Source organism: Panthera onca, chromosome E2, assembly GCF_046562875.1.
Source record: "Panthera onca isolate mPanOnc1 chromosome E2, mPanOnc1 haplotype 2, whole genome shotgun sequence".
Lineage (NCBI taxonomy): Eukaryota > Metazoa > Chordata > Mammalia > Carnivora > Felidae > Panthera > Panthera onca.
In genome coordinates, this window is record NC_138353.1 from 14,820,452 (window position 1) to 14,843,340 (window position 22,889).

Genomic DNA, 22,889 nt, shown 5'->3' on the forward strand with positions numbered 1-22,889 from the left:
TTGGCAAACTGGTGGTCGTGGCACATGGGCTCCGGGAACCTGGCCGTTGGCAGGCCGGCGGGGGAGCGAATCCGGGCCCCTGGTCAGGGGGGTGCTACTGGCTTCTTTGACCCGAACTCCCGCAGAGGCTGCCCTCTCTCCACCCCAACCCCTCCCAATTCCACACCAAGCCGGCCTGGGTGGGGGTGGGGGTGGGGCTCCACACACACACACACACACACACACACACACACACACACACACACACACAAAACAAGAAAACATTTTAATTGTAAAACTAACTCGAGGGAGGGGAGGGTGGGGCGGCTCCAAGGGGACAGGAACCTGATTCTTCAAGTGGTGGTTCTGTCCCTGATGCTGCCCCGCAAGACAGGGGCCATCCGTCCCCAAGTCGGGACAGGGGCTAGAGTGTTATAAAATGACAATATAAATAGACTTCTAGAAAAGAGGAGGCTGTCCAGGCGCAGTAGTCGTCTTCTGCAGAGGCTGGGGATGGGCAGGAAGCCCTGACCCCCGTCTCCCCATCCAGCCACAGAAAGGGGGTGCAGGACTTGGGGAAAAGGCCACTCTTCAGACATTCATGACCGCCCCCACAATGGCTCAGGCGGGGACAGGGGGCTGCGCTGTATGCTAGGTAAGGTCTCAGCGATACCCACTCGCAGGCTGGAGGACAGAGCGGATGGACCTTCCGCACATGCACACGCGCACACACATGCACACCCGTGAGCACACGCACGCAGACAGACACACACCTTTCGTAGTGTTCTCTCCACCCACAGCAGCCCCCACTGCAGATGACTTCCAGTGATGGGGGGCTGCCCATCCTTCCTGGAGACAGGAAGACACAGGGAGGGCCTGTCCCCGAGGGTGGGGGTCCTGGGATCCTCACGTGCTCCCACGAGTCCCTGTGTTTTTTCAAAAGTCACAAAATCAAAACTGGAGTTCAGTAGTAGGGTCCTGCACACCCCCCCCACCCCCAGCAAGAAGGGCGGTGCCACATGGAGTGTCTCCCAGGCTGAGGAGTGGGGGCCGGCCCCCTACTGGCCTGCGGCAGGGCAGGGGTGACCCCAGGGGCTCTTTGGTTCAGGGACAGGGCACTGGGCCTCATCTGGTGCGGTTCTGGCGCATGAGGGGCACGATGCTGGAGGGCGGGCCCGCTTTGGCCAGGAACGGGTGCTTCAGCAGTTCAGCCGCCGTGGCCCGCTGTGCCGGGTCACGCACCAGCAGGCGGTCCAGGAAGCCCTTCAGGGACGGGGACACCTGTGGGGAAGAGAGGGAGACAGTCGGGGGATCTGAGTGCCAGCTCCACCGCTCACTTGCCATTGGGCCTCCGTGCTCCTCTGTCAAATGGGATGACAATACCCACTGCCCAGGGAGGGGGCCAGGAGGTCCCATGTGTACTAGGGTCGGGCCCCGGGGGGAGCAACAAATCCAACCAGGGGCTCATTTCTTCTGCATTTTCAAGGTCTGTAAGGAGGTGACCGCAGCTGAGCCCTGGGGGCACCTCTCCCTTACCAGGAAGGCTCCTCTCCTGCACCTGGCTATGCTGTGTGTGTTCAGCCAGGCCAGCCTAAGCACAACCACTGTGGGACGGTCGGTGAGGGCTCAGGGGACCCGCGGGGGTAGGGGGTGGGGAGCTCAGCACAGAGCGTCCTCTCCCCTACACCACCTGCCTGCCGGACGGGGCCCACCTTGTGCAGGTTTTTCAGTCGAGGAGGCAGGTTGTCCCGAATCATCTTCATGGCTTTGAGAGGTGGCTCGTTGAAGTAGGGGGGCTCCCCATCCACCATCTCGATCACCATCACCCCCAGAGACCAGATGTCCACCTGTAGTGGGGAAGGACAGTAGGGCTGAGCTATGCAGGGACCGGCTGGTGCTGGGGGAAGCTGCGGAGGTGGGGAGGGGCCCTGCTTCTGCCTTTGCCTCTTTGTGACTGGGGTCCTTGGGCCCTGAACACCCACTCTGGCACCCACCTTGCCAGACCCACACACTCTTCCCGCAGGGAGCCCTCGAAGGGTTCTGCGCACGCAGCACCCCTCACTTTTCTGCTAACCACGCCCAGGTCTCCTCGGGGGAGCAACCCACCCTCCCTCCCTCTGCAGAGCATCCTGGGGTCCCGGACCAGGGGGCCCAATCGGCACAGGTGGGACATAGTAACTGGTTCAGGAATAGGCACGTGACCCAAGCAGAGCCAATCAGAGTCAATTCTAAGATTAATATCCGGGAAAACAGCGACGCTCGTGGGGTGGGGACGTGGCCATGTACCGAGGGGCTGGGCCAGCTCTGCTCCAACAGGGGCGGTGCCCGCCTGACTGAGGACCACGCCGAAGCAGTCGGGGCTGGGGACGGACAGAGCTCATGGATGGCTGGGCCCGAAGCCGGTCACCATGCCCAACTTCACAGTTCTTGGGACCCGGACCCAGCTAACCATTTGAGCTGGTTTTGTCACTCACAGCCCTGGGCGTGGCTCCAAACTAGCACCCAATCAGGGACGAATGCGCAGAGCACATGCGTGCCTACGTCCTCTCCCACAAGCCCATCCCTGGTGACCCACTTCCCAGACTGAGCCCCACCCCGCCCCCAGCACTCCAGCTGTTTCGGACCGTCACGCTGTACGCCAGGGCCGACAGCCGGACAACCGGGCCACCTCCGGGTTACCTCTGGCCCATAGGGGAGGCGAGAGATGAGCTCTGGGGCCATCCAGTAGGGCGTGCCGACCAGTGACTTCCTCCGCGGTACCTCCTTGCTCACCTGGGCACAGAACCCAAAGTCCGACAGCTTCACCTGCAACAGGGCACAGGCAGCGGGGGTCAGAGGTGCTGGAGGGGGGAGTGAGCGGTGTCCACCTGCAGCCTGGAGGTTAGAGCCAGACCACTGAGTGGCTCCACCATCTGCCAGCAGGGGGCCCTCAGGTGTGTCACCTCCCCAGGATCACACCTTCTGCCTCCCTGACAGGGTCTGCCCTGGGACTCCTGCAGGAAGTGGCCCAAGCCTTACAGGTTACAGATGCTTCATGGGGGCGGAGATCACGGCTGGCTCCAGAGGCCCATGCCCTGGGCCCCGGTGTCCCTGGAGGGAGCACATCTTTAGGTGAGAGGGGCACAGCCCTGCCCACGAGGGCAGGAGGGGTGTGGCCCACGCGGCAACAACCACGTTCCCAGAACCACGGATTTTCACCTGTTTTGGAGCCACGAGCCCCCTTCAGATTCTTGAGGGTATGTGTGGATCTTCTCACCCCCAGGAAATATACGCACACGGCGTGCACACAATTTCAGGCTCCCAGATGTCCCCCAAACACGTCTGCAGATGGCTTTAGGGGTTGGTGGATTTCAATTGAGACTCCCAGTGAAACAGGGCCCGCTCCCACCCCTACCTCTACTGGAATGGCTTAACCTTCCTGGGGGAGGACAGGCGAATCACCAACAAGATTTTGGTGAAAGTCAAGGACCCCCTCCCGCTGAAAATCACATCTACTCTTAAAAATATAAATGCAGGTTCTGGGCCCCGGGAGGCTCATCCGTGGACCTCAAATTTGGAGCGTCGGTCCAGAAGATGGGAGGCGGGGTGGCGGTCGACGGCCCACCTCTGGGTGCTCTGCTAGGAACAGTTTCTTGGTGGAGGAGGAAGCGTATGGCCGAGAGCAGTGGCCGGCCACTCAGACGCCCTCTCCCCTCTTTGGGCCCAATGCGAGACCACAGTTCCAGCATCCTGTGCTGAAGGCAGACTCCGCCAGCCCAGGCCCCCCGTGGATGCGTGAGCGGAGCCCCCCACCGCCCCGGACCCGACTCCGGACTGTTGCATGAGGCGCAAACTTACTGCTCCTTGAGCCACTGAACCCGGGATCAGAGATACCCTCGGAGCAGAGGAGAGCTGGGGAGAGGTGGGGGGAACTGGGGAGAGGCGGGGGAAGCCCGAGCCACCCTGCTCCTCACCCTGCCGTCGTGGGTCAGCAGGATGGAGTCACTCTTGATGTCGCGGTGGATGACGCCCTGCGCGTGGAGCACAGACAAGGCCTGCAGCACGGCCAGGCACACGGCGGCAATCTGCTCCTCATTCATCCTGCGCGGGATGGGGGTCAGCGACTGGGGCAGACAGGGCCCCGGCCGGGGGTCCGAGGGGGACGCGGCCCTCCCGGCCCCGAGACGCGGCCCCGCCCCAAGGGGTCCGAGGGGACTTCATCCTGTCGTGGGACAGGTCTGAGGGGACGCAGCTCCCGCTGGAGAGCCTGGGGAGGCAGCAGGCTGGGTGCCCGCCGGGGTCCAGCTGCCTGGCGGTACCTGGTGTGAGTGACGATGTCGGTGAGGGCGCCGCCCTCCAGGAACTCCATCACCACCCAGAGCTCATCCCCGACCAGGTAGCTGTTGTACATCTCCACCACGTTCTCGTGCTGGTAGTCCCGCATGATCACCACCTGGGCACCGGGCTGGGTCAGCGGGGTGGGGAGGGCCACCCTCCCGCCTCCTCTCCCGCCCCGGGCTTGGGCCCCGCCATGCCGCAGGCCCAGTCCCACCTGTCACTCCCGCTCACCGGGGTCATCCTGGACCGCCTGCCCCAGTGCCAAAGCCAACAGACCCCAACGGCAGCTTGAGGCCTGATGCCTGCGTGGTGGGGGGGCGCCCCCCCACACCCCAGTTTCGGATCCTGCTCTCTGACCAGTCCTGAGCTGGTCTCTGAGTGGCCCTGATGACCAGGCTGGTGTTGGGAGAGGGACTCGGGAAGAGAACATCTACGCACCGGGATGAGACCTCAGCACAAGCAGGTTATCAGCCAAGGTCAGAATAAAAGGCTGGGGGGGATGGACTTCAGGGGCAGAGGGCCTAGCGAGGCAAAGCCGGGGGTTGGGGGTGGGAACACGCCGCTTGCAGGGGTCCCGCTGAATAGCTCCCGGTGCAGCTGGAGCCCTGTAATGTTGGGGGGCCAGGGGAAGGGTCATGGGGACAGCTGAGGAGTACTGAGACGGGGAGGCAAAAGCCACAGTTTAGACCACCTCCAGGCCTGCCGTCCTGGGACTCCTGCATCAGAGTCCGGGGCCTGCTTCCTCTGGGGAAGGAGCCGGGAGTCTGCCTTTGTCACAAGCTCCCTGGCAGACGCCACAAGAGCCAAAGCCAGAGGCTGGACAGAACCAAGGGCCTAGGTGGGGGCTGGACCTCAAATGCTCGGCCAAGAGGCCAGGCCTTCATCCTGAGGACACTGAGGGGTGGGGCGCGGGTATGGGATAGTCTCACGTGTCACATGTCAAAAAGAGCCCTTTAGCGGCTGTGTGGGGAATGCCCAGGGGGCGCCCAAGAGGGGAAGGCCGGGCAGAGCCAAGAGGGAGAGGCTGGGGCTACGCAGGGGCTGATGGGCTGGGAGACGGGGAGGGGCCAGAGCTCTGAGCTGGGGTCAGGGAGGGTGGGACCTCTCTGAGACAGGGGACCCGGGAAGGGGCAGGGCTGGGACTCTGGGGCCAGTCTGGGAGGTTGTGAGGGGCCTGGGGCTCAGAGAAGGCCAGTAACGGGACAGAGATGCAGCGGGGGGTACGGGGGCGCAGAGGGGACAGCCCGGGGAGGTGTGAGGAGTAAGGAGAGGGGATAGGCCCAGAACCCAGCCCCGGGGAACCCCAGCCCTGAACGGCCTTCTCCCATCCCCACCCTTACAGGGGCTGGCCCAGAACGGGCCTCGAAACCCACTGGTGGAGGACTCCAAGAGGAGGGTGACGGCGGGGACAGGAGGGGACAGGAGGGGGCCCGAGGCCCACCTCATTGAAGAGCAGCTCGCGCCTCTGCTGCTTGCGCAGATCCATCTTCTTGACGGCCACCAGCCTGCCCGAGCTGCGCACGGTGGCGATGCACACGATGCCCGTGGAGCCCTCGCCGATCTTGATGAAGTTGTCCAGGTAGGAGCGAGGGTCGCCGGGGTCCACCACCAGCTGCAGGGCGGCCCGGAACTGCTCGTGGGATACTCGCTGGGGCTCCCGCTGTGGCGAGCGGGGCCCGGGGGGCCCAGGGGCGGGGGGGACGGCGGGGGTGGTGACGGGGCGGGCCGGGGGGGCCAGCTGAGGCTCGGAGGCATGGGGGCCCAGCACTCCTGGGCTGGGGGGTCCACGGGCTCGGGTGGGAGGCCGGGAGGAGGAGGACTGGGGGACAGCCCGGCCCCCTGCCGACGGCCCATTGGGGGCCAGGTTGTGAGGCTCCCCCTGCAACAGAAAAGAGAGGCAGCTGTCAGTGGAGGGGACAGGGGCCAGCTCTGCTCCCTGAGCAGGACAGGGGCCCTGGCTGCGGGACAGACACATGGCGGTCAGGATGGAGATGGACAGCGGGCTGGGCACAGGTTGGGGTTGGTGGGTGGGGAACAGGGGAAGCTTTGGAAAAAGGGACGGCGGGAGGTCCTGGGGCAGGGGGATTGGTTACCTGGGCACCCCGGGACGGGTGGTCCGTATCGGCCCTCGGGTACGTGTTAAAGGGCCGACCAGCTGCCACTTTTGCCCCACTGGCCAGACCGGCAGGTTGGGGGGTGCCGACGTCAGGCCCAGAGAGGGGGCGTTTATCCCGGGAGGACTCCTGGGGTCCCCCCGAGCCCTCCCTGGAAGACTTGGGCCTCTTCTCTGGCCCCGCCCGCCGCCTGTCACCACTGCCGCCACCCGCCTCGCCGCGACCGGCGACCCGGCCTTGGCCGCCCGCTTTCTCTGGGGCCCCTCTGGCCGTGCTGGCCGGCTCTGCGGGCATCCCGTTTTCCTGGCGGGCTCGGGCAGGTGGCGGCGGGCTGTCTCTCCGGAGGGAGTTGGAGCGTGTCACCGACATGTTCTCAAACTCGTCGAGCAGCAGCGTGAGGGCCCCATCCTTGGCGCCTTTGCTGCCCCGCACGATGGTCTGGGGTCCGGGGCAATGGCGGGATGGGGGCCGGGCAAGGAAGAGGAGGACACAGGACGTGGATCCGACACACAAGGACAGCACGACACAACACACACAAAGACAAGACAGAGACGGAATGAAGAAATGCCATGGGGTGATGATGGGGCCGGGCAGTTGGGGGAGGCACCGGCGGGGGAGGGGGGGGAGGCTGCAGCCCCTCCCATACCACTGAGTTGTCTGTCTGTCTGTCTGTCTACCGCCGGAGGAGAGCTGGAGGATTAACCTCCCACAGGGCAGGCTGTGGCCCCTGGGCTGGCTGGGCCCCCTGAGAAGCACTCCCTGTCTTCTGCTCTCCAGGCTGGGAGCAGGCCTCTGCCCTGTGAGCCGGAGGGGAAGGAGTGCAGAGCCCACACCACCCCATAATCAGCCCCGGAGAGCCGAAAATTACAGGATGCTAGCTAGGGCCAGGCACGGCTCGGACCTCCTCCTCCCTTGCAGCCCGCAAGGACCGTCAGCCCCAAAACCACACTCTTGGGTTCCCTGGAAGCCGAGGGTGGAGGACAGGGAGAGTCGGGAAGGACCGGGCCCGAAGCGCAGGGCAAGAGTGCCCCAGGAGCAGCGGGGGCAAATGCAAATTCCCACGAGGGCCCGGTGGACCCAGAGTGTGTCCTGAATCCACCCAAGCCTCACCTGCCAAGTCCACCCCGATCCGGGCCATGGCCACCTCTTCCCTCGAGTACTGAGTCAAGGCCTCCAGGATTCCCCCAGCCCCCACTCAGCTCCAGACACATAGGCCTCCTCAAACATACCAGGCACGCTCCCACCTCAGGACCTTTGCACTGACTGTCCGCTCTTCCTAGAACATCTTTCCCCTCAAGTATGCCCACAGCTCCTTCCCTTCCCTCTTTCAGGCTTGCTCGGCGTCTCAGAGGGAAGCTTTTGCTGACCACCTGCAGTCTAAAATGCCTGCCCCTAACCCTCCCTGTTCCCCGTTCCCTGCCTTCTTTTTTCTCTGGAGTACTCAAAACCAGCAGACACGAAGCACTCATAAGCTGACCATCGCCTGCACTCCCAGTGCAACGTTCACGAAGGCAGCTCCTGTCTTTTCCTGTTTTTGTGCTCTTGCACATCTCAGCGCCTAGAACAGTGTCTGAGATGTATGCAGACAGTGCTCGGTAAACACTGGCTGAACCGGTGAGTGAGTGAGGGGGGCTGGGAGGAGGCCGCGGGGAGCAGAGAAGCACCCCCATCCCTCTGCTATCAGTCAGTCACTGCTATGCGGGGACGCGGGCCCAGGGCGGCCAGGCAGCCTCAGGCCGGAGCTGCCTCTACTGTGCAGAAAACACCGATGACACAAAAGCCACCTACAGGCTGCAGCGCCCCTGCCCCTGCCTCTCCTGGGCCTGGCTACCAGCGCAGAAGCGGGCCCTGCCCAGGAGCCCAGTGAAGAAGGTAGATATCCGCTCAGACTCTGGCGCTGGGATAAGAGGCTAAGTCCCTGGGGGTTGGGGGAGGGCCCGGGAGGACTGGAGAGATTCCCAGCCGAGGGCAGCGAACACCAGCATGAATTACGACCAGGCACCTCATCCTCCTGGCAGGGCTCACGGCCGACAGGCTAAGCAGGGGCTAGACTGTAGGGCCTCCCCCGGGGAGGCCACAGCCAGTGCTCCAGGGGCCACGGGACCAGCCAGGGGTAGAGCTGAGGGGGGCTGCGTGGGGCCCAGGAGAGCCAGAAATAAAGATCCGGAGGTGAAGCCTCGGCTGCTTTAAGCGGTGGCAAAGACTTCAAAGTATTCAAAAGGCCTGCGTGGGATGCCCTCACACCTTGGTGGGCCACCGGATGGAGATTCCTGTCATCCTGGTGGGCGTCCGCCCTTGTGTCCCCACCCGCCATGCCACGCGGATCACTAAGGGCGCCCTCCCGCCAGGCAGGGGCCGGGCACCAGGAGAGGATGAGTCAGCTGCAGGCCTGTCCCCAGGCGCTGGGCCCTCGGACGGGCACACCCATCTCCGCCCCTAGAACAACCCTGGCTGCATGCCCCTGGCCCCCGGCCCTTCCTGGTTTCCACTGCCCTTGGGGTGAAGTCCACGCTCCGAAGCCAGCTTCCCGGGCCGGGCAGGCTCACGCCCTGCCACCACCGGGCCAGCCTCACCGCGGGCCACGCCTGGGCGCCTGGACCACGCAGACAGGAAAGGGCTTAAGAGCACAGGCCTTGGAAAAAGACCTCCATTCAAATCCCAACTCCACCCTTTTGCCCAAGGTGGCAGGAAACCAAAGCCCCAAACTGAAAGACCCCCAAGGCTTCACTTGGACCGTTTCCTCCACTAAAAGCCGAGCCTCCTCTCCATTTGGCACAATGACTCCTTCGCGTCCCTCAGGGCTCAGCTCAGGTGTCCTCCAGAAGCTGGCCGGGACTGTGGGGCTGGGTCAGCAGCTCCTCGGAGCCTAGCCCTGACCATGGGGGATGGGGGGGGGGGGGGATCTTGTCCCTCGCCCCAGGACAAGTTTCTGGTACTGGGGACAGGGGCATGGAGCCCAGGGAGAGGAGCAGGACTCGGAGGCTGGTGTGGGGGGCTGCTGCAGGGGTCAAGGTAGCGGTCAGTGTTGAGAGGCAAGGGGAGGGATCAGTGGGCGGAGGAGTGGAAGGTCGGCACGGGGGGCGGGGAGGGATGAGGATTGGGGCGGACGGTTGGGGTGTGTCGATCAAGCGTGGGGTTGAGGGCCGGGGGCGCCGTGGGGGGTCGATGTGGGGCAGGAGGGGTGGAGGTGGGCGCTGGCCTACCTTGGGAGCCCCGGGCTGGATGGAGGTGATGCAGGCGGGGTCCACCAGGGGCTTGGGCCGGCGGGCCGACTCCTCGATCAGGCTCTGCCACTGGCGGGGCAGCCCCGTGAACTTCTGCTCATGCTGGTCAAAGCCCGTGTGCACGCGGTGCTCGAAGTTGGATGGCGCGGAGATCTCTACCCGCTTCTTCTTCTTCCCAAACATGGCGCTGAGGCTCTCGGCACCACGAGGGCGCAGACTGGGGCTCCTATCAGCAGGCCTGCGGGAGGGGGCCACTCACCAGAACCCGCCCAGTCCTCTCTGCTCCTCCGGCCCTGCCCTGGTCCTGTCCGTCCTCGTCTCCTCCCTGGTCTCCCGTCTCCCACATGCAGCCCGAGGGACCCTGCGGACACCTGCCCCCGCTCAGAGCCCTCAGCCGAGTCCTCCCGGTGGCCCACCCCACACAACCTGCCCTTGTCACCTCCCCTTTGTTTACGCTCACACTGGTTTTCAACCCTCAGCGCCTCTGCACTGGCTGTTCCCTCCCCCGGGACACTATTCCCCAGTATCCACACATGGCTCCCTCCTTCCCCTCCTTCAAGTCTCGGAGTTGTTGGTGAATCTTCAAGTAAAAGACCACCCCACTAGCCTTCCATGGTATCACTTCACAACACGTTTAACGTCTGGAAATTCCACTGTTCTTGTGTTTACTAGCTCCGTGTCTATACCCGTCAGCACCGGAATATCAGCACCACAGGCCAGGTCTCACCTGCCCAGTGTCTCTGTGTCCCACCCCATTCCCAGAACCATGCCAGGCACACAGAGTGTGCTCAGTGACCGATTCCTAAAGGCCTGGCCTCAGCCACCTCTGCTTTCCCAGCCCGGAATCTGGGCTAACCCCACACATTTTTGGCTACCTACCCAATCACAGTCCCTGTCCTAGGCGCGACCCCTAGGAGTCTCACCGCAACACTCCCACTTTTTAGATGAAGGGACCGAGACTCACCGAAGTGAGTTCACACAATGGGGAAAGTTCTGTGCAGCAGATACGAGCAGACAAAACCACGCCCGCCTTTAGGGGCCGTGGTCTCCAGGTGAATACTTAGCACAGTACCGGGCAAGGCATAAATGCTCAATGAAAGCCAGTTTGACAACCAAAGGGGCTGTAGGGGAGATGCGCAGATCGCAGTGTCCCACAGGGAGACCAGGACGATGAGGGCAAGGGAGTCAAATGGCCAGAGCACAAATCTCTCTCTGCCACTTACTATGTGTGACCTTGGGCAAGTGACTTGACCTCTCTGTGCCTCGGATCAACCCGCACAGGGCTGCTGTGAGGATTAGCTGAGTTGACAGGAGCGGAGCCGGGCGTGGAGCGAGGGCCTTGTCCACGTGTGTGACTCTCGTGAGTAGTATTCCTTGCAGTGTCTGAGGGAGGAAGGGCCCCGGGTCCTGCTCCCCTGTCCCACACATGGGCCCCAGAGTCCCACAGACCTGGTTTGATGCTGGCTGTGCTACAAGTGCCCTCGGGCAGGTGACGTCTCCTCTTGGGGCCTCGAGTTACTCATCTGTAAAATGGGAAGAAAACATTCATTCATTCATTCATTCATTCATTCATTCACCAATAACCCACTCCTCTGTGCCCAGTCACGTACTGGTTGATGCGGGGACACAGTGGTGACCAAGATAGCCCTCTGACAGCCCAGAGCGGTCAGGGCCGGGGTCAGGGAGTACCAGACTGGCGTGAAGGATGGTAGGGTGGGGGTCAGGGGAGGCTTCCCAGAAGAGAGCCCGTGTGAACGAAGGCCCAGAGGATGAGGGGAAATGCACTGGGCGGGGATCTCCGTCTGGTTCATGCTGGCCCGCCAGAGCCTGGCACGGTGCCTGACACAGGGTCGGCCCCAAGCTTAGTAAGTCTTGTGACCTAATGAGGACACTCTCAAGCGTGCCTGGGATGCGGCCCTTCAGCCCCCGGTTCCCCTCCCTCCCTGTTCTTCTCCTGTGGGAGCAGCTCTGTGAGGTTAGAACAGGCTGCCACCCCTAGCCCAGAGGTAGGACCATCAGTGGGTAGCCATCTGGGAGAACCGGTCTGGTAGCAGGAGCCCAGTGGGAGGGGGTGGGGACCCAGCAGACAACCTGTCTCAACCGGTCGGGGCCTCCTGGGCAGCAGGTGGCCACAGCCAGATCTGGCCAGGGCTCCCCGAGCAGGTCCAATTTCCCAGCTTGCTCTGGGGCCCCTGGCTGCCAGGAAGTGGGCTGTGAAAGCCCTGGCCAGGGCGGGTGCCCCTTTGCCCCTGCCTCTTTCCCTTCTCTGACCCCAACCAAGCCAGGAGCCCCTTCGATGTCTCTCCCCCGTTCCAGCCCACTGACCCCGGCCCATCCTTCCCGGGAGACTTCCATCCCTGTCCGGGCTCTCCAGCCTCTCTGCCCTCGGCTGTCCCCCCCTTCCTGGCACCCGACCTCTCCTTGTCCCCACGGCCGGACCTTCCCCCATCCTCCCTGCTGTCACCCCGGAGCCTCGCCTCCGCCTCCTCACTGTGTTCCCAGAGGTGCCCCAACCGGGCCCCAGGCCCAGCCTCAACCTCACCGTGGCCTCTCTCACGCAGCCCTACCCATCCTCCACCCAGCAGCCCACAGCCCGAGGCACCAAGTCACTCCAGGGGCATAAGATTAGCCACGTGACCCCTCACTAAATCCGGGAGAGGGAGGGGCGGACCCTGAGGTGGGAGGAGCTCAGCACGGAGACAGGGCACGCGGGAGGCAGCCTGCAAGGTGGGACAGCCAACTCAGAACCCTCCCCAGAAGCCCCAAGCCACCCTTGCACATTGCAGCCCGCCTGTTTATCCTGCCCTCCGCTCGCGTGACCCCTGCAGGGGAAGGGGATGGAAGGACACACCTCCGGATATTTGCCAGGGGGCCACCCCTTCCCTCTGGGCACCTCATGGAGGGCGGGACAAACAGAGGAACTGGCCGTGTTTATAATGATCAGGCCCCGGCTCCACCCTGGGACAGCTCCCAGCTCTGGCGGCTCCCTTGGCCGGCTCCCCGCCCCCACCGAGTCCCCAGGCCCCTGAGCAGCCCGGCTGCTGTGCCCTGTGCCGCCTTGGCTCCTGCCCCTGCCAACCAACCCACCTCGGGGGCTCACTGTGTGGCTGGGGGCCGGCCGCTCGGCCACTCTGTGCCTCGGTCTCCCCCTCTGTTAAAGACAATAATGCCAGTGCCTGCTTCCTGGAGTTCCTACAGGAGTCACAAGTGAGAACACGAGGCCCTGACCGCCTGGCCCGAAAGCAGCTGTGGGCAGCACTGACCTGAGCACCCACTGTGTGCCGGCCCCTCCTCTAAGCACCCTGCCCGGAGTCCCTCATGTAATCTGCACACGTGACCCACGAGGAAGCAGCCACTACGCGTTACAGACAAGGTAAAACGAGGCACGGGGAGGGCACGGTCGACTTGCCCAGGTCACACAGCTTGGCAGCAGAGTGGGGGACGCGAGGCTCCAGGCCTGTTAACCTGAAACCCGTGCCCGGCCAGTTCTCGGAAATAAAGGCGGCTGCCCCCTCAGAGGTCCGTGTGTGCCAGGCTCTGCTCCGCGTCCTCTGCCCCCAGTCCCATTCTGCCCTCACAACCGACTGGCCCCAATTCACACATGGGGAGCCTGAGGCCCGGAGAGAGGAAGTCCCTTGTCCAGGGCATCCGGGATTTGAACTCGGGCAGGCGGGCACCAAAGTCCAGGCTCTTCCCTGCCTGGCCTGCCCGGAGGGCCACAGGGACGCCATTGTTTCCGTCATCATCGTCATCACCAGGGAGCCTTTCTCCCTCCCACTCAAGCCTCCAGTCCACACCCACACCCTGCCCTTCAGGTCCTGCCCTGACCCTTCCTGGGGCTGAGGGTCCCTACTCCCTGTCTGACCCGTCCCAGGCCCCCAAGGGTAGAGCGGGGTTCCTGCCCCTGCCTCCCATCCTTATCTGCCTTTACCGCAGCCTTCGGCAGGACAATCTGAAGCAGGAAAGATGTCCACAAACCAGTCCCTGCCACCAAATGTGCCACACCGAGGCTCAGCTCTGGGACTTCCATCACTACCACCACCACGAGGGCCCCCGTGACCCTGTGCAGATGCGGACGCGGAGCTCCGGACCCCCTATGACCTCGGTGGGGCAGCTATTCTCATTCCCACTTTGCAGATGTGGAAACTGAGGATCACAAAGGTGAAATCTCTTGCTCAGGTTACCAAGCAGAGCTGGGCCTAGAAGACAGGGGGATCTACTACGGGGTCGACCTCCTTAAGCCTTCTGCTGGCCCCCAAGGCTCCTCCGTGTGGCCCCACGGCCTGATCGGCCTGTCACCTCTGCCCCCTCATTCACTCTGCCCAGCCACATGGGCCTCCTTGCTGCTCTTCAAACCCTAGATGTGTCCCCACCTCAGGGCCTTTGCACTGGCTGTCACCCCACCTGCTGGAACTTCATTCTCCCTGATCTGCACATGGCTCCCTCCCTCCTCCCCGCTACCCGAGTCTGTGCTCAAATATCCCTGCTCCTGTCCCGGCTCCCTCTATGCCTTTTTCTTTGCACCTGTCTTCTGTCTTGCTCCCCAGTGTACCCGGTCTACAACACGGCCCCAGCCCACACTAGGCGCTCAAGGAACCTGTGGTGAATGAACTGATTCATCTGTACCCACTACGCTACAGCCCTGCTTGGACACCTCTGACTCTGCCCGGGCCGTCCCTGGGGAACTCTGGCGGAGATGTGCCTGGGACCCAGGGGCGGCGGGTGAAGCAGCAACGTCAGACAGAGGGAATAGAGGAGGACAGCGTGCAGATGCCTCTGAAGTCTAGGGTCTGATCCCAAGAACGCAGGCCCATTTTGCATTCTACTCTCGTACGGTCATTGCAATTAAAAGAAGTCTTTTGAATTATTCAGCATGTGGGACAGGCGGTTTCCAACCTGTCCCAGCAAAAGCTTCAGATTTTCTAGTCACCCCTGCGTTCACTGGTTCTATACTCTGAGCTTTCAGGAGAAAATGATACCCACCCTCCCACCCACCCAAAGTCTCCCCACCATGGAAATTAGCCCCAGGGGGAGAGCAAGATCCACTTGTGGGATGAAGCTGTCTGGGGAGAGAGTGTGTGTGTGTGTGTGTGTGTGTGTGTGTGTGCGCGCGCGTGAGCGTGTAAAACTCCTTGCCTCCTGTCCCCTTCCCTCCCCCAGGCTCTGAATAAAGCTGCAGTTCTGGGAGCTGACCTAGCTGGACCCCAGGGGCCCAGGAAAAGAACAGGGGATGTGACAGGATCACAGTCTCGCTTTCACATCCACCCAAACGAACCCCTCGATCAGGAAGAGGACCACGGAGGAGGGCTCACTGGCCCCGGCCTGTGAGCACTCAGGGCTTTCACCCGTGCCTCCCACTCACCCTTCTGTCAAGACCTTCACCCACTAGCTTTGGGAAGTCCCTCCTCACCTCAGTTTACCCCATCTCCCCTGGCTGTGTTCTGACAATGGAAGGAGAGTCCGGCCTCCTTTCCCGGCCTCCAGCAGAATCCTCACTGCCTCCCTTAATCCCCCACCCTTCCCACCTCCATACCTGTGCTCAGCTCTTGGGTGCCCACCTGTACAGCACCCTGCCCTCCCCAGTCCAAATCTCTCTCCCAGTCTCCCGCCCCGAGCTGAGTTCCTCCAAGGAATCCTCAGGGACCTTGACTCCAGACCCTGCCACGAGCTCTGGGCCTGACAAGACCTACTCTACCCACAAAGGACCCCATCACACTCCTGCACCCACCCACCGTCGATAGCTACTGAGGGCTGATCTCTGCCAGGCTAGGGCCGGGGCTCCTAGCGGTGGTCAGGACGGCCAGAAGCCTCCCTGCCCGTGCAGAGCTCACGGTCTAGGGGAAAGGAGACTGTCGATAAATGAGCTGAATCAGAAAAACGTCTAGTAAGTGAGATGGTAAGCGCTGAGGACACACACAAAGGAAGGGTCAGGACAGTGTTGAGGGTCAGGAGAGGTTGGAATTTTCAATGAAGTGATTGGGGGGGGGCGTGGCTGGGAAGGGGACACTTGAGCAGCGACCTGACAGGGGAGCGGAGAGGGAATCATTGGGATACCCGGAGGAAGAGCACTGGGCAGGGCAGCACAGAGGGAAGAGTCAGGACAAATGTCCCCAGGTGTGGTCAGAGCAGAGGAGGCCGAGTGGTGGGGCAGGCGGTGGGGGCAGATCATGTAGGGACTTGTGGGCCACGGGGATCACTCTGTCCTTTCCCTGGAGTGAGGCAGAGCCACACGAGGGCTCTGAGCAGGGAAGGGACGTGGCCTGACTCACGTCCACAGGCTCCCCATGGCCACGTGTGGGGCACAGACTGGGAGCGGGGAGCCCGGGGAGGTGCAGGACGTGATGGTCCAGCGCAAGACAGGGGTGGGCAGGCCCACGTGGGGGCTCAGGAGGGAGAAGCGGGCAGGCTCCAGGCGTGTGGTAATGGTCGCGATGACGGGACTTGCTGAGGACCGACACCACTTTCCGTACTGGCTGCGGCAAGCGCGCCACGGGGGCGGGGGCTTGGTCCAGTCTTGCCCATCGCCGCACCCCCGGTGCCTGGCACATTCCGCCTACCCTCTCCCGGCCCTTCACATCACCCAGCAAGTTACACAGTCATGAGTGTGCCTATTGTCTCCCACTAAGTCAGTGGCTCGGCACAGGCGGGACCCACGTTTCAGTTGATTACGGCTAGGTCCCAGCACCTAGCGCGGGCTGTTCCTTCTTGGTGGCCGAGTGGATGGAGGGGACGGGCGCATGCTTTGGTGCCGACTCTGGCCCAGGCCCGCACCAGGCGTGCGGCACCAGGCGTGCAGACAGGCCACAGCGAGCCCTCCGCACAGTTCCTCTTCCTTTCTCCTTCCCAAACCAAAACGCTGAGGTCCAGAGAGGGGAAGTCACTGCCCAGGGCTGCCCAGCACCAGGTCACAAAAGTGCCCACTCTGACCCACAGAGAAGGTCACCACCCCCTCTGCCTCCTGCTTCCCTGCGTCCCAGGCTCCAGCCAAGGCCTTTGCTCCAGACAAAGGACCCCAGAGGTTTATGGGACAAGAACGACAGCAGAGACAACTCTATGCCGATAACCAGAACCAAGATCAGAAAGGCTGCCTTGGTTAGGAGGGAACCAGAAGCAACGGTAAACCAATGGCTCTCCCCAGGCCTCCCCCTTGGATAAAACTCCCCGCTGGGACTTACCAAGCCCCAGACCAGTTGGGCTCTTTCAACCTCAGGACCTCATCCCTCCCACTCTCTTCACTACAACTCGCTCGCCTCCTGCATTTTTGTCTCAGACACCTCAAGCTTGTTCCAGCCTCAGGGCCTTGGCACCTATGCTTCCCTCTGCCCGGGGCTGCGTGGCTCACCCTTTCCTGACATTTGGGTCTCCGTGCAAATAAAACCTCATTAGAAAGGTCTTTCTTGACCCCTGACAAAGTTTGCACCCCTGCTTTATCCTCCTCTGTGGCATTTATTAGTACCTGACCTCGTGTACATGCGGACTGTTGGTCCCCTCCTCCTCCTCTCCCCCCAGTAGAGGCTCCCTCTCCCTGAGAGCAGGGGTCTCTGTCTCATTCTTGCTGTAGGCTTGGCATCCGGAGCAGTAGGCACTCAACAAGTATTTGTGGAGCAAAGGAGGGATGCCATTGCCCAAGTGATGCGTCCAGACCCTGAGGGGGGACAGGCGAGGCTGGTGGAGGCGGAGAGTGGACATCAGTCCCCGATCCCTGCCTCACACCACCTGCAAGTCCGACCTTGAGGCTCCAGCAGGAGTTGGTCCGGGCTTTGGAGACCAAATCCGGCTCTTTGTGAAGAAGCTGGTGCGTGTTCCAAACACCACAAGGGGCGCCCACCGCGCTCCTATCCCGGGGCCCTGCCCACCCCAGGGAGGCCCACCCCAGCCACGCTGTGCTGCCGAGGCTCCAAACGTGAAGTGACAGCCTATTTTGGCGACAGGCAAGAGGCAGGTCATACAGTGACAGATGCCGCAGGAAACCCATTGGTCCCCATAACGGGTGAAATCCCATGAGATGACACAGATCCAGGGGTCCCCCTGGCCTGGGAAAGTCTGGGGAGCGAGGAGCAGCCCTGCCACCCCCCCCCCCCAACCCGGCCTTTGTGCAGACAGTGTCAGGCAAGGACTCGGGAGGCGGTGGGTGGTTAGGAGTGAGCCACCCAAGCTCTGTCACCGGCTCCACCACTCCCAAGCTGTGCACCCCTGCACAAGTGATTCAACCTCTCTGGGTCTCATCCGCAAACCAGGGATGACGACAGTCCCTGTCTCCTGGGACTTTTTGGATGACGGAATAAGGCGACGCGTGAAAAGCATTTAGAACAGGACCCACCACCAAGCGGGTCCTCGCTACGGGTGAACCTGCTGCTGGGAACAAATAAATGAAAGAGGAGGCCGGGCACAGCCGTCTCCTGGCCAGCACAGGGGTGCCAGCCTGTCTCTGTTGCCTGGCTTTCTCCAGGGTCCAGATGGGGAGCAGAACGGGCTGCACTGTCCGACGACGGGTCTGCCTCTCCCGCTGCACCAGGAGCCCTCCGAGAGGGCAGGGCCTGGGGCCATCTCAGCCCCTCTGGGTCCCCAGCCCTGCCCAACACAGGGTGGGGCACAGCTCAGAGCGGGGCTGAATGAAGAGACAGTATTTCCTGTGCCCAACTGGGCCGGGCAGGTGCCCAGAGCCCCAAAGAGGTCAGGCGGCTCCTCCGGCAGCCCCGAGCCCGGTGCCCCGCACCCCCCACCAGGCACAACAGGACACAGACACAAAGGGCACCCCCAGAGGTGCCCAGGGTGGGGACAGAGGCCACAACAAGACTGAAAGTGTGGATGAGCCCCCAGGGACCAGGAAAATCCGATTCGACTTCATTCATTCTTCCCCTGAGGGAGGGCAGGAAGGAGGGAGGGGGTCACAGGCAGGAAAGAGCGTCTGGAGCCCCCCTCCTCCCCCCGCCAAACAACTCCCCCCTACACACACACACACACACACACACACACACACAGGAGCCCTAGACACTGAAGTACATGAAGCCGCCCCACCGCATCTTGGTGACAGCAGCCATATAGGAGCCTCGGAGCAGGAAAGGACGTTCCACCCTGAGCCTTAGTTCCCGCCTCCGGAATATAGGCCCCAGCAGCGAGTGGCCGAGCTCCGAGTGGGAGAAGCGGCCGTGAAGAAGGGCCTGGCCCGGAGGAACCAGAATGGAAGGGCCAGGATAATCGGCAGCCCCGCAGCTGCCTCTCCACACAGAGTACAGAGACCACCCCCACTCCCCGCCGAGATGCACAGACTCCCGAAAGAGACCCACAACACATGCCAACGAGATACACCATACAGACCAGCCACCCACCTTAAAACACAGGCACCCGCGCGCATATACACAATCCAAGATGGTCCACAACTGCTGGATTTACCTAGAAAGGACCCAGACACATACTCAGGAACACTCCCCGAGACAGAGTTAGACCCCGAGACCCACACAACCCTAGCTCCACACACAGAAGGTAATGAGACCCCACACCAGACCCAGGCACACCCATGGCCAACCCCAGGGTCATCCGGGGTGAGCCAGCGGGGCACAGCCCCTCAGGACCACCCCCACGAAAGCAGGCCCCAGGAATGTGCCCCCACAGAGGTGCTCAGGGGCCTGCGCTGAGGCACGCAGGAAGCCCCAGGAGACAGACACCTGCCTCTGAGCACGTGGAAACACGGCCACCTCGCCCCTGGCCCCGGATCGGTGTGAGCCCTTGAGCACGTGTTACCCTGGCCCGGGTGGCTCTGGTCGCCAGGCAGTAGGACTGCCCTCCCACGCCCCATGTGGTCCTCCCCTTTCCTCCCCTGCTGCCCGAGGCCAGGGTCGGCTCACCTCCACCATCCTCTTCCCTTGTTCCGGGCCACCCTCACTGGGGCAGGCCAGCAGACAGGCTCCCAGCCGGCAGAGCAGTGAACGGGGATCAAGGGTTTCCCTGGCCCATGACGCAGGTGCCCACCAAAGAGAGCTGGCTGGCTCTGCACCCCAGCCTCTCTGGCAGCGGGTGGTGCCGAGGCCCGCCCTGGCAGGAGTCGAGCTTGGCAGTGGCTCCGGTCCACGGGGGGGGGAGGGAGGAGGGAGGAGGGAGGAACAGAGGGAAGGAGGGGCCGAGCCTGGAAAGCCGGGGCCACGTGGCCACAACTGCCCCGGCAGAGGGAGGACCTGGGCAGGACACAGCAACGGGGGACCCAAGCCCCAGCCCTTTGCTTCAACGGGGTAGTTCCCCGCTGGCACCCCACACCCCCGTGCCAGGCTTGGTGCCAGGGGCCAGGGAAGCAGTGGCCACACAGCATGGGGCTGAGCACCTGAGAGTGGCTGGCCAGGCAGCCAGGTTTGAGATGACAGCCCGGGCTGGGGGAGGGGGGTGCTGGTCAGGGTGGGGGGCCCCTCTGATGCGGAGGGGCGGCTGGAGATCCAGAGCTTGCTGTCTCTGCCCCCACCGGCCACCTCGTGGTTCCGGCAAGAGCTCCGAGAGGGGCCGCGAAGGGGGCCTCTCCTGCTGTACCCCACTCTCTCATTAGACGCAGGGAAGGTCACGGCGGATCCCTGACATGGACATCTCTAGGCGCAAAAGTGGGACTGGTGGGCCTGAATGGTGGACATGCGGAGGGAGAAAGGCGGGGAGGGCTGGGGCCTCCTCACGCCCCGCTGGCTCCCGTCTTCCAGGATGCAACTCACCTTCTGAAAGTGAGGGGCCCGACTCTCCAAGAACTGACTCTGGGCTGGGCCCGCTCTCGGCACCTACAACACACTCACCACTGCCCTAAAAGGGATAGGTACTTTACCAGGGTCCTTTTACAATGGAGGAAACTGAGGCCCAGAGAGGTTGAAACACTTGCCCCAGGCACCCAGCAGGGAGATCGGGCACCAGGCTTCCCGGACAGGCCTCTGTGCCCTTCACCAGCTGTCCTGAGCATGAGGCTGGCTTGCCCTGAACCCCCATTCCACACAGGAGAAAGATGTTTAGAGAAGGGAAACCTAGAAGGTGTGTGCACACCCCGCCCCACCTCTGCCTCCCTCTTCCCTCCCCTTCCAGATCTTACTTCCTCTACAAAGCCTTGGCCGGCCCAGGTCAGAGCGCACTGCATAAAATGTGTTTTTTGTGTCTGTCTGTCTTCTCCCTGACAGGGGACTTGGGGGGCAAGACGGTGGGGCTGCCTGCTGTGTCCCCATCCACATTTCCGGCCCTGCCTCAGACACCTTCTTCTCCAGGAAGCCCTCCTTGACACTGGGCTGGGTCTGGTACCTCCTCCAGACTCCATCCTGGTGCCGACTCCTCCAGGCCACGCTGTCTCTGCCATGTCGGTCTCCCTCATTCGTTCACACATTTCCGGAGCTCCCGGCACCTGCCAGGCCGGCCTGTTGGAGGCCCTGGCAATTCAGCACGAACAAACTAGACAAAACTCCCTGCTCCAGGGACTGACGTCGAGTGGGACTGCTTCCCCATGGGGGCGGGGTCCCGTGAGCGGCGGAGACCAGGTTCTCAGGTTCTCACAGGTGGCCTAGGACGGGTGCCCAGTCGATGGTAAGCCCGTGAGAACAGCGAGCAAGTGGCCCAGGCGGGCAGGTGGACAGAGAAGCCTGTGTCCTTCCCACTCTCCTGCTCTGGCGCCTCTACAGAGACGACTCACAGTGGCCAACTCCCCGAGGACTTTATCACTGGGACCAGGAGGACCGCACCGGCTCCGAGGTCCTGGAAACCCCACCTTCCCTCCTCCTGTCTACCACCCACCCACCAAGCCAGGGGCTCCCAGTCAGGCCCAGGTTGGGTCCGGCATGGGGGGGGCCACAGCAGGGCAGGTCTAGGAGACCCCAGAAGTCCTAGATCCCAGGCCACGCCCTCCTATATGGGGTGGGGCACCTGTCAGGCAGCCGCCCAGAGAGGAGCCAAGTGGGTGGGCCCCCAGACCTTCCCAGACCGGACAGGCAGGTTTGGGCCGGCTGGCTGGCTGGCTGGATTGGGCAGTTCTGGCCAGCCAAGGGAAACTAGGTCCCAAGGGAAGGGATGGGGGGAGAGGGAGGGAGCATGCTTTCCCCAGAAGCCACACTGGAAACAAGGGGTCCTCCTGGGAACAGGCTTCAGGGGCAAGGAGAGGCGGCTCCCGGATCATCTCACACCGGAACAGATTGTTATACGGCTCTGTGTACATAACCCCCAAGTACAGACTAAACCAATAAACCCATGCAAAATTCATCACCTTCCGTCACATCTGGGCTTCATCCATCCCCTTTCTTCCCTTTCCTTCTCTCTGGCTCTATAGGACACAGGCCCAGGGTTCAAAAGCCAGTGGCACCAAAGGGTAAACAGTGACAGGACGGCGCCCTCCCGGGCGGCCCCAGCTCAGCCCCAGAGGCAACCTCTACGCAGTTTCTTTTCTTTTTCCTGAGAGAGCCTACACAAGCGCGCGCGTGTGCACGCGTGTGCGCACACGTGCTCGCACACTGTTTGAAAAAACAGAAACAAAACAGAAATGGCAGCACACCACGCGTACTCTCCCGACCTTGCTTTTCTCAAAAACGTGCATTGGGTCCTCTGCACTCCCGGCGGCCTGGGGGAGGAGCTCAGCAGCACCCTGGGGACCTAGCACGTGCTCTCCCGGGCACATTCCCTGCCCTTGACACCTAGAAAGCGCTCTCCCGGCCAGCGGACTGCTGGCCTCAGGGACGCACACGGGTAAGTTCCCTCAGCACAGTCGGAATCAGCTAGAGAGACTGGGAGCGACGCACACGCTCGTCCCCCAGAGACGGATGACGATCTGGGATGTGCTGGCTCCACGGGGTGGTACGCAGCAGTGAGAAGAAATGAGCCACAGCTACCTGTGAATGGACAGTCGAAAGCGAAGGAGCAAACCGCAAAACAATGCGTCCCGTGACTTGGTTTAGAAAGAGCTCAAAACTAGACACAATGAAATACGCTGTTTAAGGATGACGACAGAGGCGGCGAAACCCAAGGAGAAGCACCGGGCGGTGACTGTCTCCGAAGTCAGGGGAGGGGCTGCCTCTGGGGCTGGGAGGGCCTGAGAGGGGGTCCTGGGGGGCTGGCGCCAGCTGCTGCTTCTCCTGGGGCGGGGGCGCTAGGTGGGTTTCCCCTTCACAGTAACTGGTTACGCTACACATTCGTGCCTGATACCCTCCTTGGCTTGCAGGCGAACGACTTCAAATTATGTTACCGGGGCGCCTGGGCGGCTCAGTCAGTTAAAGGTCTGACTTTGGCTCGGGTCAGGATCTGCTGTTCTCAAGTCGAG

The 22,889-nt window shown here is 62.6% G+C and overlaps 1 protein-coding gene across 6 annotated transcripts in view; it reads right to left on the minus strand.

The window, feature by feature from the left end:
- Positions 1-250: 250 nt before the first annotated feature.
- The window catches only part of PAK4 (p21 (RAC1) activated kinase 4), a 45,016-nt gene continuing 22,377 nt past the window's right edge, over positions 251-22,889 (minus strand). For 2 of the 6 annotated variants that reach the window (XM_060651059.3, XM_060651064.3), the window contains 9 exons: positions 11,084-11,157; positions 9,614-9,872; positions 6,390-6,848; positions 5,738-6,175; positions 4,278-4,411; positions 3,933-4,059; positions 2,659-2,784; positions 1,692-1,826; positions 251-1,260 (listed from right to left, as the gene is read on the minus strand). In XM_060651059.3, the coding sequence (XP_060507042.1) occupies positions 1,105-1,260; positions 1,692-1,826; positions 2,659-2,784; positions 3,933-4,059; positions 4,278-4,411; positions 5,738-6,175; positions 6,390-6,848; positions 9,614-9,817 (1,779 nt within the window). In that variant the 5' untranslated portion in view covers positions 9,818-9,872; positions 11,084-11,157 and the 3' untranslated portion in view covers positions 251-1,104. Of the gene's footprint in view, positions 1,261-1,691; positions 1,827-2,658; positions 2,785-3,932; positions 4,060-4,277; positions 4,412-5,737; positions 6,176-6,389; positions 6,849-9,613; positions 9,873-11,083; positions 11,158-12,176; positions 12,291-18,963; positions 19,028-19,479; positions 19,682-22,889 lie in introns of those variants that run through there. The other 4 variants (XM_060651063.3, XM_060651061.3, XM_060651060.3 and 1 more) reach the window with 4 other exon arrangements.